General features: G+C 30.8%; 1 protein-coding gene across 1 annotated transcript; it reads right to left on the bottom strand.

Moving 5' to 3' along the window:
• Positions 1-2,544: 2,544 nt before the first annotated feature.
• LOC107865828 (protein jagged-1) lies at positions 2,545-7,724 on the bottom strand. The gene is made up of 10 exons (XM_047410098.1): positions 7,454-7,724; positions 7,221-7,370; positions 6,956-7,036; positions 6,349-6,471; positions 5,875-5,952; positions 4,832-4,981; positions 4,636-4,713; positions 4,385-4,507; positions 4,095-4,175; positions 2,545-2,861 (listed from the first exon to the last, which is right to left on the bottom strand). The coding sequence occupies exons 1-10, from the start codon at positions 7,548-7,550 to the stop codon at positions 2,767-2,769; spliced, it is 1,056 nt and encodes a 351-aa protein (XP_047266054.1). The 5' UTR covers positions 7,551-7,724; the 3' UTR covers positions 2,545-2,766.
• Between the last annotated feature and the right edge of the window lie 8,732 nt (positions 7,725-16,456).

Below are 16,456 nucleotides of genomic sequence, written 5' to 3'. Positions count from 1 at the left end.
TCTCATATTACGTAGCATATGTTTTTTTTAAGGAATGTAATTATTTCAAATTATCTTACTAAACTTACAATACTATTATTACTTATTAAACTTAATTACTCTTCCATTAAAACTATTTAAACGCTAAAGTTGAAAAAAGATAGTCAATTATCTCTTGATTCTTCAAACATGTCAATTATTTCGAGACAATTTTTTTTAGCAAACATGCTAAGTAGTATATATGACAAGGAAGGATCTCTTTATTCACTTTTATTTGATATTTATTTCTTAATTAAATTTCTGTATTTACTTATCATTTTTAATATATCAAGAAAGGACATTCTTTTTCTTTTTTTTTCTTTTACCTCTACTATTAATTGCTTAAACTCCAAACTAATTTCAAGATGCAAATAATTTAAATATTATAGTGAAATAGACATGTTAATAGCTATATTTTTTAAAGGATGTGAAAAGTAAAGGTGGAGGAAATAATTTACGAAGGCATAGATCCATGGTCCAATCCTTCTCGAAATCATATAGCAACAGTTTGATGTATTAGACTACCTTTTAGCAGAGGCAAATACAATCTAGAGTGAACCACAAGGGTTGGTGTGGTGGTTCAGCACCTCACCTCTTAAGCAAGTAAGAGGTTGGGGGTTCGATCCCCACCTCTGGTGAACAGAAAAAATTTTGTGGCCAGTTTCCTATCGCTTAGTGTGCTGAGGATTATTCTCACGGCTGCCGGCTGTGACAACCTTGGAAACAAACAAAAAAAAAAAGATAATCTAGAGTGTGTCGAACCACACAAAAAAATTATACGGCATGCATATATAAAATACCCCCTTCATTTTTGTTTGCTTGTTATCTTTTTAAGTCACACATATTTAAGAAAAGCATTAATTAGAAGATAATTTGACTAAATTATTCTTATTTATTTATTTTTGCATTATATCTTTCCATATTTATCACGAAAGATAACAACAGAAGAAGAACTAATTATGAATTGATTTTGTAAAATAACAAGTATCAAGAAACACCTATTTTTATTAAGGACAACAACTAATTAGGACCAGAGTGAGCACTTATTTAAAATTTTATGTATATTTTCAGATTTTGAACCTCTTAAGTATAATATTAGAGAGGTTCACTTAATGATTGACAAGTTCAAAATTCACGTCAAGGCTTGGGAGTTCAAATTCTAAGCACTATTAACTTAAAATTAGTGTTTAAACATGTCACTAAAATTTTAAAAATTATATTTTATCATATTTGAATATGAGAATTTCATAATTTATGAAAATAGTTATATTTCTTTTGAAACTATTGTTAGTCTAAAAGAGTTCTGCTGCAAGTGCTGATGCTATGGGAAATAGTTCTCGCCGTAACTTTACGAGATTGAGTAGATGTGATCTATTTGTACAAAGACTTGGTTTTTGAATAATTGATGTTTACAATAAGTAGTACATAAATTTAGGGATATTTGTTTGCATTACTTAGGGAGCCACAGTATTGGTTGTCACTTAGAAAAATACAACAACCCCAGCTTTCTAGTGGTTGTATTCACTTCATTTTATGTACTATTTTGCAATTAGACAATATTGTCAATCTCCACATTGTGTCTCCATAGGTACAGACGTGCTGCTGTCGACCATCACATTCGCTATATACAGATTTCTTAAAAATAGTGAAAATAAGAAAAATTGATAAGTGATATTTCATATTACTATTGATTTTGTCCTTTTAATTTATCTTACTTAAGTAACGTTTATTCCCACCTTAAATTCAAACTTATCGCCACTAAGGAAGGTATTTTTGATCTGTTGAGGCAATTGGAGACTACTTTGAATAAAAAATATAATGTCTAAACATTTTTAATCCAAAAACATAAAAAGAGATAAATTTTAACATATTTTGAGTTGTTCCCACCCTTTTTTTAATAAACGGTCCTAATTTAAATGCTTCAAAACTCATTGAGTAGCTGTATTAGTGTATTTTGAATTATGCCTTTTTTAAAAATATAATGTTGTCAATTTATTCACTTGTTTAAATATCGATACTCTGAAGGTCGTCTCAATAAAATAAGTAATTCGAAAAAAACTTTTAATAAGATGCTTTAAATATATAGATATATACAAGAAAATAATAATTTAGAATTGTCTTTTTTATTTATATATACCTGTTTTAAATTTAAATGACATAAAGTCTTTAGTTAACTTCACAAATATACTAATATAAAATTAATAATTGATTGTACTTAATAAGATGTTTGTAATATGTGAAGATTTGAATTATTTTAGTTCAAAGTTATTAAATATTTTTTTGAAAAAGATCGATAGTATTTTTTAAAAAAAGATATATATAAACTCTGAACATTATCTTTTATAATCTTCAATATTATTTTATGTATAAATAGATCGAGTCCCTCAAGGTACAAAGTCTTAGGGAAGCGCTTTACCTCCCAATGTGAGACTTCATGGAGTGAATCCGAATTTAGTCGGGCACCAATGTAGAACTGAACACTGAGTAGGAAACAAAAAAAAAAGAAAACGAAAATAGATCATAAAATTTATTATTAAATTTTTTTCGAAACCTCAATATTTTGGAGCTTAAAGCATACGTTTTATTAGCTAGCATCATCCATATGAAAAATTATGTACATGTCACTGTGCATATCTCATATATATACTCTCAAAGTTGTTATGGAAGTGAATAATTGTATTAGCAACTTTTAAGTATATGTACTCATGACCAACAGAACAGAAGTTGGTCAAGTACAACAATCAACGTCTATATTAAAACTGTAGAAATGGTAAGTAGCAGCAAAACAGAGAAAGCACGAAGACTCCTCCAGCCATTGGGATCCTTAGGGACACCACTGGATCCTGAGAAAACATTAAAAAAAATGCCTTAACATTAGGAAACATTTTCTCAAATCATGAAAACATCTTTTGTACAAATTGAAAATTTTGTGGATATCATTAAATGATAATTCAGATTTTGTAGACATAACAAGCTAGATGATAGCTTAATTTGATATAATTTTAATTTGAGAACACAAGACTTTTTATTTTCTTAAATTCCGTGTTAAGAAAAAATAGGTCATTCTTTTTGAAATAACTTTTAAAAAAAAAAAATTTGTGTGAATCAGCCAAAAAAATGGGTGATTTACCAAAATGGCCTTAAATTTATGTGATCTTGCCCATTGTTCTAAGTTGTTGGTGTGGTGACTAAATAGAAGAGGAATTGAGCTTTTTTTATTTGAGTCAGGTCTGTAGGAGGGTAAAAATGAGTGAGACAATTTTTTAAGATCATGTAGCATTTCTTAAATTTAAAAAATCAGTTTAGTTTTTTTCTTTTTTATTTCAGAGAATATAGGTCTGTTAACAAAAAAGATAATATGCTCTATTTGTTAAATGGCGAAAATATATACTATTTGTATTACTTTTTTAAATAGAGAGATATGCGTTCTAAATCATTACATTGAGAGGTATATTTGCCACTTTTTCCTATTTTGAAAGTCATTGGTTGTAATTTGTTGAATATAAACTTGGTCAAACAATATAAATCTCGATAGTTTAGAGTTTAATTACAAAAAATCTCGATATTTTGCATAATTACTGAAAATCTCGATTTTAGTCTGTAGAGATACATGATTAGCTCCTGATACATTTGACGAAGATACATTTATTTCTTTATAAAGATACATAATTAACTTTTGATATATTTTTTCGACTTTGGGTCAGTCGAGATACATAAACATCTAATGAAGATACATTTTTTCTTTGTAAGGATACACAATTGGCTTCGATATATTTTTTCGATTTTAGTTTTGTCGAGATACATAATTAGTTGAATTTTTTGTAATTACTTTATAAAGATTGAGATTTGCGTAAATATAACTCTTAAACATTCCGGAATTTATGTAAGTTACCCATGAATTAAGGTGTGTGTTAATTTTCTACAAACTGACTAATATAGGCCCACAGTTTACAGGCCCAAGCCCTTAGTTACAGGCCCTTGTTTGAACCAAAGCTTTGATAATTTAAAACAAAAAACAAGTTATCTTTAACTATAGTAATTACCTAATAATTAAGAAAGAGGATTAGTTAACTTACCATTCCCTGGAGGTGCAGGGGGTGTACGGATCGGCTGGTTACCACCTAACTCCAATCCTTTGCAATCTGCTCCAAAGACGCCTGTTTCATTAACAAAGTGTTTATTAGCTACGTACTTGCATGCAATATATATATATATATATATATATATATATATTTTATGCAAGTTATCATAAAAATTTACCTGTAATAATATATTACATGGGATACGAGAATTTAAACTCTTACAAAAATATAATGTTTAGATTCGACACGAAAAAGATAGGATTGAGATGGATGAGGGAACTCACATTGATCGAAACAAGGTAGCTCAGGTACATCCATCAAATTTTCGGAGCCTTCATTGCATTGGCAGTAATGTTTAGTTCCGTTAACTTCACATTTTCCATTATTACACCATACTAAACTACAAGCTGCCAAAAAAATTAAATTAAAAAATATGAATGATATACTTTGTAGTTTAATTTTATTTATTTTTTGGTTTTTTTTCTTTCAAAAAGAAACTAACAGTATATGATTTAATTGGAACAACGTAAATTACGGTCAAAGATATTAAAGGATGCCGGAGATAAAGGTGGCGAGGCTGCCTGTTGATTGCCACAACCTAAATTGAGTGTACCTGCAAATAGGTCGAGCAATGTTTATTTAATTATCTTGAAACTCAACTTTCATAAAAAAAAAATAAAAAAATGACTTGTGTCGTATCAAACACGTATAGAGCAAGGAGAGAGACTCACAGTTGGGAACATTGCATGCAGGATAAGTAAGAGGGCCAACTTGTATTTGGGTCCAACCAGGGTCACAATTGCATCGGAATCCCAGTTCAAAAAATTCACCTGTTTCTACGCACTTACCTTTTGCACAGTCCACATACTTGCATGGTCCATCTATTCATCAAACAATAACACAAACATCTCAATTAGCTTAATCTACTTTTCAAATACTAATGATCATGTCATATAAAATTATCCCAAAAGACTTGTTGATTTATCTAATTGGAAACGAAAATAGCCAGGACTAATATTACAAATTAAAGACTATAGTAGAACTTGCATGCAAATCAAGGTGAAGTTTTTAAGGCGATGTTTATTCCTTTCAAATAAAATTAGGTCATGGTCCTACTTATCTATAAACAAAGTCAAAAGATAGAAGTACACGAAGAATGGCATAATTGAACAATATTCTTGCAATTAAGATATTAGGTCGTTCCACTGATACATTAAAAAGGCGACAAAATTAATAAGAAAAAAAATAATTTTGGTGTTTGATATAAACTAAATTGTGGATGACTATTCCACTCTTGAAAATTCTGCGTAGTATTCTGAGGCTTAACTTACAAGTAACTCAAATAGACAACTTATAATTCTGCTTATGCTTTATACCACCACAATAAGCATGTCATGAGACACAATACGTATGTCGAAGGACACTTGATGACCATACATGATGACACATCACAACGATATTGACTTACAGTATGACACTTATTGTACGTTGATTCAGTCTTACACTCTGTATTACTCATCCCAATCTTTTAGCTGTATAACTTATCTTGCAATTATATTATTTCATACTAATAATTAATAGTATATTCAAATAACTCAATTAATAGCTTTACATTTTTCTACCCCGTTTGAAAGTCCACGATTTTCAAGAGAAAAAGGTGAAGGTCCAAGAATTCCCCAAGAAACTTATTCTCCCAAAAAAAATAAAAATAACAGGTGCTTTTCCAACTCAAATAATTTTGTATCACAAAAGAATTAAAATTAGGTTAACGAACCATGCCCCGGAGATGGAGGGGGTGGAAGACTCCGCAGGGGATCCAGTGTCACTCCTTTGCAATTTGCTCCCAAAGCGCCTGTTCAAATAAGGACAACGACAATTTAGTTGCGTCTTCCGTTGAATTTTCTCCATACCTAGGGCGAATTCGAGATCTTTAATTAAGATGAAATGATCCTATGTTGGTAAGGATTATTTAGTTTAGATACACATATTTGGGTCCAAATTAGAAAAAAAATAAAAAATCAAATAATACAGCTTGATACTACATGGTAGAAGATAGAAACTTGAGGATCTCAATTAGGTAATTGACAATAAAGAATAGGTAGAATATTAAAAGATTACCTTAAATTTGACATGTTTTATTATGATCCACTGACCTACGTGTATTTTACGCCATCGTAATTGTTTTTTAAAAAATTTCAAATCTTTATTTATTGAAAAGAGAGCTGATTGGGTTGGAAGAGGAACTTACATTCATCAAGACAAGGTAGCTTAGACATATTCATGTATTGGGTGGAGCCTTCATTACATTTGCAGTCGTATCCCGTTCCGGTAATTTCACATTTTCCATTACCACACCATATTAAACTGCAAGCTGTGAAATAAATAAATAAATACATTACTTTGTGTTATTCGCCTTCAAGTGTTCATATTAACAAAATTGCTTCTTTAACGGCAAAAAAAAAAAAAATAAAAAATGCAAAATATAAACAAAACTACAAAATCTACCATCAGCACGGATCATATACTAAGTGGAGTATTATATAGGCTACTCCCGTTATCTCACAATACTTGTCACATTCTACTTTTCTAGATTCAAACTATTTAAACTTTGATCAATAAATGTATTTCTTTTACCATATTGATAAAGAAGAATTGCTACTTATTGTACTTTTTATGTAGTTTTTACTATCAAAATTCAAATATTAAATTATTCAACTAATTATATTGAATATAGCTTCAAATTGATTAAATTAACTCTCAAAAAGTAAAACATGAAAACTATTATAGGAAGGAGAGAGTACCAACAAAAGGGGAGAAAATAAAGTTGATAAGGAGTTAAGGACAATGGAAATTACGGTCAGTAATTTTAAAGGGTGAGCTTGGAGGAGACAAATGTGGGGAGGGCGTTCGACCCTTACAACCAAGATCGAGGGTACCTGCAATTTCGAAACTATTAGTGACTTGATTCTACGATTTTTAATCTTTTAAATTAAAAATCACACAAAAATAAGTTTACTTCAAGATATTCCTTTCATGTTTGACAAAAGCGTACACTAACTAAAAAAGATAGAATTTCAAAAGTTTGACGAAACAAACACCGAGTAAATTAAAGAGACTCACAGTTAGGAACAGTGCATGCAGGAAAAGCAACAGGCCCAAGTTGCATTTGTGTCCAACCAGGATCACAAACACATTCAAATCCAAGTCCCAGAAATGCTCCTGTTTCTACGCACTCCCCTTTTACACAGTCCACTTTTTCACATACTCCATCTATATTCATCAAACAATAAGAAAATTAGTGAATACATACATTATTGCTGCTGATATACAACAATATAAAGCAATATCCATACCTGCAGATCCATCAGCAGTAGTTGCAAATGATAATATATAAATGAAGACGCCAAGGACTAGGACATTGAGAGTAAAACCCAAAGTGTAATTTCTCATTTTCTTATGGGCTGTGTTCACAAAAAGAGATTAGAACTTCTTTGTCTCAATTCCAACCTCACATTTATACCAAATACTTAATGGCCCAATAATCCACATGAAGTTGTATTGGATTGATCACTGAGGCTTTGAGAACCTCGCCTTTTTCAAGCCCTTTTATTTGGGGATGATTTACCTGGCTAGACAAATTTATATAGTAGTACTATATTTATCATATATAACGATAGTTTAGACCAATTATCTAACATAATGAGAGTATCTGAAATTTGTCATGTATTTGTGGTGTAACAACATCGTAAATTTGCTCTATATTAGTGATAGAATGATTCTCTTTGATACAAATTTATTTTATATCTATTGTTGTATCACTGTTATACTTTCATTTCAAAAAACTTAAAGTTTTTAAATTATAAATAAACTAAGGACAAAAAGTGCTATTAACCTTATTTTATTTTTCGAATGATAATGTGTGATTCCTCCTTTAATTTTTTCCCTCATATAAGAAGAAGTTTATTTCTATGATATGCAATTTGTTTCAATTTATACTTCTCTTTAATTCGAGTTTATCCTTCTAAGTTTCTAACGATTTTTTCTAAATTTACTTTACTTTCTTCATCCTTTTGTTGTTTTCTGTTGGATATTATCACTGCCTCCAAAATATGCCCTTTGAGGGTAGCCAAACACGAGGAGCAATTAATTAATAAGTTTCACCCTCTTTTTCCATAGGGAAACAAGTAAAATTAAATGGAAGTAAAGCAAGGTTAGAGAGAATGATCGTCCAAGTGATACAAATTAGTAACTTCCACCGGGCCATATGATAAATTTTTAGGCCATATATATATACAATCTCCTCAAAGTTCTCTCTTTTATATTTAGACATATTAACTAAGATTGTTTACTAAGAATGCCACACACAAGATACCAGTGTACTTGAATGCACTAGAAGGATTGTACCAAAAAAAGAAAATGCAATATGTATTAAAAGAGATATGAAAATAACACACGAAACTAGCGATAAATAGTTACATGAAAAATAGTTGCAGCTCTTAACAATATTGGCACATGCTAAGTGCGGACTAAAATCCTCAAGTAAATGCAAAAGAAAAAATTAATTCAGTGACAAAAACAAAACAAAAAATGGAATGGCCTAATTAATAGAATCGCCAAGTAAATACGAAAATGGAGCACAGATCTCAAATACAGCTCATGGAAATCACTTTCACGAAGCAATTTTGTTACTTATTTCTTTAATTTCCTTATAAGTGTTAGATTGAAGGCAAAATACTCTTTCCTTAGCGTTGATCAACTTACTTTTAGAAGCCTCGACAGAAGAATTAAAACCTGTGTGAAGAAAGTATTCTATCATGTGTGTTTCTCCCATGTTAGCCAAGTAATTAATAAGCAATAGCTAGCTAGCATTGATCACTTCTCTGTAACAATGTTGAAAAGTGAAGGTCCCTCTGTCATTAAAAAGCTGAATATTGTTGATGAGAAGACTTCACTTGCCAAGGATTGGAGGAGGCTCCATTGATCATACCAATAATCAGGAGAGAATCAGATAATTTGAACAACTCAAAACTAATTAGTTGGTTACTAAGTATGATCAAACATATCTCTGTACTTGAATGCAATAGAAGTTTATTAAGATCCATCCGAAGACACTATTAAAAATAGATGCTTTTTCCACCGCGAATCAATAGAAAATTTATGTTATAAAACATGACTGTCCACCGAACCAGCTCATTGGGAAAATGCACGGCTAGAGACAGATTCTAATTGAGACACCAGCAAACTTGCTATTTTTTTTTTTCTTAGTGTGTAAACACTACTATTTTTTTCTTTTATGAGTAATTCAGTCTAAATATCTATGGGAATAGCTACTGGACATTTTTCAGTGGGAAATTTCAATGGAAGATAGTAACTTTTTAGTAGGAAAAATAGGACAAAACTAGTGATAATAATAAAGATCTTACAAGTTATTATTCCAGCCATTTACAATGTTAGCCCGCGCTAAGTGCGGACTGAAGATCAACTAACAAAAGCAAAAGAAAACAGAAATTCAGAACAAAAAAAAAAAAGGGAGTGACAACTTAACTATTGATCAATCGCCAAGTAAATACGAAAATGAGATTCAAGACGTCTTCCCTTTCATCAATAACTTCTTCTTTAACCTCATAACGTTTTAAGAAATGGCGCCAACACTTTTCATGAGTACCTAAACAACAATTGCGATCCTTTATACCATACAATTCCTTGCTTGTTCTCTGTTCAAAATTATATCATTTCACATAAAAGAAATGTATCATTCTATCTTGAACAGATAAATAAGAAATTTGTAATAGCGTGTCACTTAAACTGAAATGAAACGAAGAGAAAGCTTACATGTGCAAGTGGAGCAAAACTAGCTGGTATTGATAGAGTCAATGTGTTCGGATCAGACATCCAAAGTAAATTATCAATTATATATCTCATCAAATATTCTTGTTGATGTTTGAGCTTGTTCATGTCTAGCATCAAGTGTTTGATATGATATAGTGGTTGTGTTGGAGCTCGTCCTTTTAATTTGTACCTTGGATATTAAGTACTTGTCTTCTTCGTTCATGCATGGGCAAAAAATGACTCGTCAATATATAATATGGTGGAAATAAAAGAGTATAAACAAAGCTGATTAATTAAAAGATTAACTACTATGTTGTGTTCGTTCATGTACCTCTTCACGAATGCGTAAGTCCAATATTGTAACGAAGTTGCTAAAATTCTCAAGATGACTTCTCAATTTGAGAAACCAAGCTTTATTCATCTCACCAATTTTACGAACCAATACAATATTGCTGCTCTCTAAAAGCTTTGAATTATCATTTGGAGGAACTAAAGATGGTTGAAATGTTGTATCCATATATTGGAAAGAAGATAAATAAGGAGCTGAAACCATAGTTTTTCTTGAACATTCATAAAGCTGTGGGAAGGATAAGATTCATTTTCCGAGCGATGGACCCAAAATTTTGAGAGGTTTATCTGTCAGACAAGGGCCAAGTAGCAACGTAACGTTTTGAGGAAAATCTGATAAACAAATGAACCTTGGGCCTAACTCAACCTCAAAAGCTAGCTCACGAGAGGAAGATTGCCCAAGATCATATAAGGAGACCAAGGACCCTTTAACCCACCGATGTGGGACTCCAACAAAATCTGAACAGAAATTTTCAGGATCAAGACCTTGGGGAAATTTCCAACAATCCAAGTGAAATTCCCGCAACATTCTACAAGCACGAATTAATATCCATGTTAACAGCATTGTTGCTTTGACTCCGATAAACAAAATGGAAGACTTGTAAACTCGGGGCAACAACTTGTATGTCTGGTGAAAGAATAATGACAACGATCACCGATAAGAGCCACATAAAGCTTCTTCAAACCATCTAAACTTAGGTAATACTATAGATTTTGGCCACTCACATTTCTCCAAACTCAATTCTATAATATTAGGGCACTTACTACTAATGAACTTTGATAGAGTTTCTTCACATAACACGACTTGGTCCAATTTCAACTCTTTCAAAGAAGCAATTATTTCTTCACCACATAGCACATTCTTATCAAGTCCAAATTTAGTTAGATGAAGAATAGTTAGACACTTCGAGTGAAAAATATTCCGCAAATAGCTGCAATAATAACCCAATGACATGAATTTAAATCTCAAATAAACCTCATGCGTTCAGCAATTTCATTATTTTGTCGATCTTGATCTCAGGAGAGTTATGTAGAACGCGCACTATTCTTTTCTCAGCATTGATCAACTTACTTCTAGAAGTCTTGACAGAAGAACGGATATAATAAATGAACTCATCATGAAAGGATTCACTTTCAATATTTTCACTCAAAATGGATTCCACAAAGTCGAAACTGACGTATGATGGGGTGTTACGATGCCAATTTTTGGAAATAAGGTGGACATGCATGAAATAGGTCTCGAGAACTAAGGTAGGAAAATATCAAATGGAGAAGATGATCGGGCAATCCCAATGTTGGATCGGCCAAGTTAGTACTAGAATTTGCTGGTTTTTTAAGGATATTGTCACCTGTTTGAGAAATGAGTAAGAGCTCATCATCAGCCATGGCAATGGGAACTGAAACAGTAACATGAAACCCTAACTATGTTTGAGATAAATAAAACTTAAAAATAATGGAAATATAATTCTACCAAAAGTAAGTAATTAATGGGCAAAATTCAGAAATAACATATTTATCCCCTTAATTATGAGTTTCATAACAACAGTTTCATAATTACATAATATAATAAGTTGTATTTTGTATTTTTGCAAATTGTTGCTACAAAAATACAAATACATATGATTTTTACTGCCCTTATGATCGATATGTATTTTGTATTTTTGCAAACTGTTGCTACAAAAATACAAATACATATGCTACAAAATGTAATTTTATAAAAGTGTTGCTATTTTTTGTAATTTAATACTTAAGTATGCTACTTTTTTTATTTTTTCCGTAATTAATCTCACACGAAGGGCCCTTGTAAAGATGAGGGAAAATTTCAGAAATAGCAACTCTGTAGCCTTAATTATAAATTTTATAGCAACAGTTTCATAATTACGAAAAATAGCAAATTTTATTTGTATTTAAGTAAAATATTGCTATATAAATACATATACAAATATATATGTATTACTCATAAATACATATGCACAACTGAAAAATACATATTCTTCTATTACTATGAAGTGGGTAAAATATTGCTACTTTTGCTATAAATTGTAATTTTGAAAAAATATTGTTATTTATTATAATTATAATTATAATTTTAAGGATGTTAGTTTGTGTAATTTTTTCTAAAGATTAATCTGGAAGGGAAATCATATAAGTGAAAGAAAGGGCCGTTGTTAGTGATATAAGTCGAGCTAAGTTTTTGTTAAGCCCAATTAAATATTTGGGCTACACCAATGTACCCCAAGAAAAAACATACAATTGCACGTTTTGACACTAAAATGGACTGGTCTCTAATTTTTGTCATTTAACAATTGAACTTTATGCCTAGAGAGGTATAAATTGTTTAGAAATCTAAAGTCATGCCGGGACATAACTTATAGAATATTATGATATAAAAATATAAATTTATGTTCGGCGAAGCTAAAGAGCTAATTAATTACATGAATAAACAATTATCTTGGCCCAACATATTTGTTTCCTCTCCGACAAAAATTATCCATCTTTAGCAATAACTTTTCCCTAATCTTCAATTCGCTAATTTTGTGCTATTGTATTTGGCTTAATCTATGTTGCCTGTGTTGCTCGAGCTCTGTAAAAATGTGGATGTATCTGTGTCGGATTCATGGGTGTTTTCAGAATTTCAAAAGAATGAATACACTATTATGAAAGTACTTTGCGTGTAGGTTCACACATTTATATTTAAATATTTTTTTAAAAAATATAACACTACTATATATATGAGATCTAGATTCTAGGGAGGGAGAATGGCTTCACGTGTCATATTTTACAATGATACAAAATCTAGCCAGGTACGAGGTAATTAAAGGAGCAGATACAAGTATAATGTCCTAAGCTTTCCTCCTCACACCTTGAATTAACCAAATTGTTTCCACAATGTAGGTTGTAAAAAATTCAGTGGCGAAGTCAGAATTTTCATCAAGGGGGTTCAAAATCGAAAAAGATAGGCACGCGAACTAGTCGAAGGGGGTTCAACATCAATTATATATACATAAAAAAAAAATTCACTATATAGAAATAGTATAATTTTCCGTCGAAGGAGGCTCGGATGAACACCCTAATCACAAGGTGGCTCCGCCACTGTAAAAACCTTGCAAGATGAACCCGATGACCCCAACCTAGATATGCCCTTGGTTGGATCCTCCAACATTCTCGACGAGTCCAACATTGGTTGTTGCTTCATCCATTCTACTTTTTGATGAGGCATTTAATATTATTTTTTTCTCCATGTTCTTTCGGTAGGATGTGTATATGAACGTGACATCAACTCGATCTTTATATAGTAAGTATAAATATGTTTTTTATCTCTTATTTTGTTCCTATTTTGCTTTAAATTCATTTATGAGATAGAGAATGCTGGTAATAAGCCATAATCTTTAGAAAAAAACTTATCCAATGCCTCCCCAATCAGGTACTCCTTTCAATTAACAAAGGTTGGATTTCTTTTTGGGTGCAGTTTTTTAATTTCTACTTGTGCACTTCCTCTGTCAATATTAATGTTACTTCAGCTCATTTCAGAAATTGAAAGACTGATTTCAAGCACTCCGAATCACTGAAGGAGGAGGACAAAACTAGTGATAATAACAAAGATTATACAACTAATTATTCTGGCTGGCTATTTACAATATTGGCTCGCGCTAAGTGCGGACCAAAAATCATCAAACAAAGGCAAAAGAAAACATAAATTCAGTGCTTAAACAAGACCTAACTATTTGATCAATTGCCAAGTAAATACGAAAATGAGATTCAAGATGTCCTCCTTTTCATCAATAACTTCTTTAACCTCAAAATGTTTTAACAACAACTGCGATCCCTTCTACTGTACAGTTCCTTGCTTACATTGCACTGTGTGTGTTTTTCACTCACTAAGAACGTATAAAGCACAATTTTTGACTAAATAACAAATAAAAATGTGTCAAGTGGCACTGAGAACCTAAAAAAAAAATTAATAAAACAAGTTTTTTTTAAAATAATCTTTTTCTCTTCCTCTTTCTTTTTCATTTTCTTTTTAAATAATATTTTCTCTCTCCTCTTCATAATTTTTTTTCTTATAGCTCTTTCTTTGTCATTCCTTGAGCTCTTTCTTTCTCTTCCTTTCTTACTCTTTCTTTTTCATTTTCCTTTTAAATAATTTTTTCTTTTTCTCCTCTTCATAGATTATAATTATCTCCACCACCATTTCACACCAAATATTTACAATCTAACTTTTCGTGATAAGCTTCATCGAAATTAAAAAAAATTATTTTAGATATTGAACTTATGATGAAATAAGTGTGATAAATTAGATAAGATTTGTTGAAAAAATATCTTTGAAACTGAAAATTTTATGAAATTAGTTCGAAAATATCGAAATTTGAGAATTTTTTGACAAAATTGGCGTGAAAATTTGGGGAATTAAGGTCTTGAGCTGTTTCTGTTGAAATGTTGGAAATTTGAAGGTGAATTTTTTATTTCTTGAGCCAGGGGTTTATCAGAAACAACCTTTCTACTTCTCCGGAGGTAATGGTATGGACTGCGTACATCTTACCCCCAGACCCCACTATGTGGGAATATACTGGGTTTGTCGTTGTTGTTGTTGTTGTTGATGTATTTTTTATTGGATTGGCATTATGAGACTCGTGTTGTGGGGAGAAGTTTTTGACAATTGTGATCTGATTTTGTTGAAGTGTGTTAAGATTTGGAGGTGAATTTGATGCCTTTTTTGTTCAATTGGTATTACCAGTAGTCAGACGTTTATGATGTTGTTGAGCTGATTTAGTTGAGGTTTAGGTGAATTTGGTGCATTTTTTGTTATATTGGCATTACCAGATTAGTGTGGGGAAGAGGGGGTTGAAGAAAACGACGACTGGGGTGGGTGTTTTTTTTTCTTAAAATTAAGAATTTATTATTAAATAAATAATTAAATAGAAAAATGGACAAATTAGCAATTTCATCATATAATTATTATTTTTGCCACGTGTTTTTTTTTTTGAATTGGTTAATTTTTCTACGTCATCGCGTGTGTAATACACACACTTGAGATTTTAGCTGATTGATAAAAAAAAAGCCTAATTGGATCAAAATTCGGGGGTTTAGGGGCCTGATAGGTATAAGCCATAGTTGAGGGGTCTAAGTGAATTTTCGAAAGAAGTTTGAGTGTCTGTCGACGACTTTGGCCAATGTGAGATGAACATGGTTAGTCACGGATACATTATAGACGAGCAACCCTCCATGTATATGCGGATACATGTTAAGGCGTCCAGATATATGGTTAAGATACTTGGATACATGGTTTATAGCTTGTTTGGGATTGCTTATTTCTCAAAATAAACACTTATTTTGAGAAAAAAAATACTTTTTAAAAAAAGAAAAATGTTTGGTAAACTTGCAAAAGTGTTTTTAAAAATAAGCAGAAGCAATTTTTCTGCTTATGGGAAGAAGCTGAAAATTTCTGCTTCTCAAAAAAGAAGAAGCAGAAGCAGAAAATTATTTTTTTATGACAAATATATCCCTATCACACACACATATATATACCTTATTAATTAATTAACATATCTTATAAGTTTAATTAACGTTTGATTTTTAAAATTTTACATTTCATATTTACGTCATAATTCTTTATGATTTGTATATTATTATTTTATTCACTCATTTTCTTAAAATAAATTTAAAAATATCATTGATGATGATGTCTAAAGAATATATAAATTATTTTAGAGTACGTACTTTTTAATTAAATAAAAAAAAATTAATTAAAAATATTAACATAGATATTTGAAATAATTTTTCTCTATAAATTGATTTTAGTAATAAAGGCTATTAATAGATGTCTTTTTTGGTCATTTGTCTCCAAAAAACACTTCTTGAAAAAAATTATCCAAACATAATTTGATTATCAAAAGCACTTTTTGAATGAATTTACCAAACACAAATTATATTTTTTTAAAGCACTTTTTTGAAAAACCATGTTATAAAAGTGTTTCTTAAATAAGTAATTTTGTAACAACAATCTCAAACGGGGCCTCAAATACATCACATGTATTCAGGATTAGTCGCGTGTATTTGAGGAGTTACATGTATCCGCATATATCTATATATCCCGGTGATTATAATATGTCTCCGTGTACCTTATAAAATAACTGATAAAAGAAAAACTCTTATCAAGCTTCTTCAGCTTGTCCTTCTGC

This window comes from Capsicum annuum, chromosome 3 (assembly GCF_002878395.1).
Source record: "Capsicum annuum cultivar UCD-10X-F1 chromosome 3, UCD10Xv1.1, whole genome shotgun sequence".
Taxonomy (NCBI): Eukaryota; Viridiplantae; Streptophyta; class Magnoliopsida; order Solanales; family Solanaceae; genus Capsicum; species Capsicum annuum.
The sequence above is the reverse complement of the archived record's forward strand: the minus strand, read 5'-3'. Positions and strand labels throughout refer to the sequence as shown.

Coding starts and splice junctions, on each gene's coding strand:
- LOC107865828 (XM_047410098.1), bottom strand. CDS start 7,550: ATGAGAAATTACACTTTGGGTTTTACTCTCAATGTCCTAGTCCTTGGC. Junction 7,371..7,453: donor TACTGCTGATGGATCTGCAG/GTATGGATATTG, acceptor TGATGAATATAG/ATGGAGTATGTGAAAAAGTG. Junction 4,176..4,384: donor GCTACCTTGTTTCGATCAAT/GTGAGTTCCCTC, acceptor TTAATGAAACAG/GCGTCTTTGGAGCAGATTGC.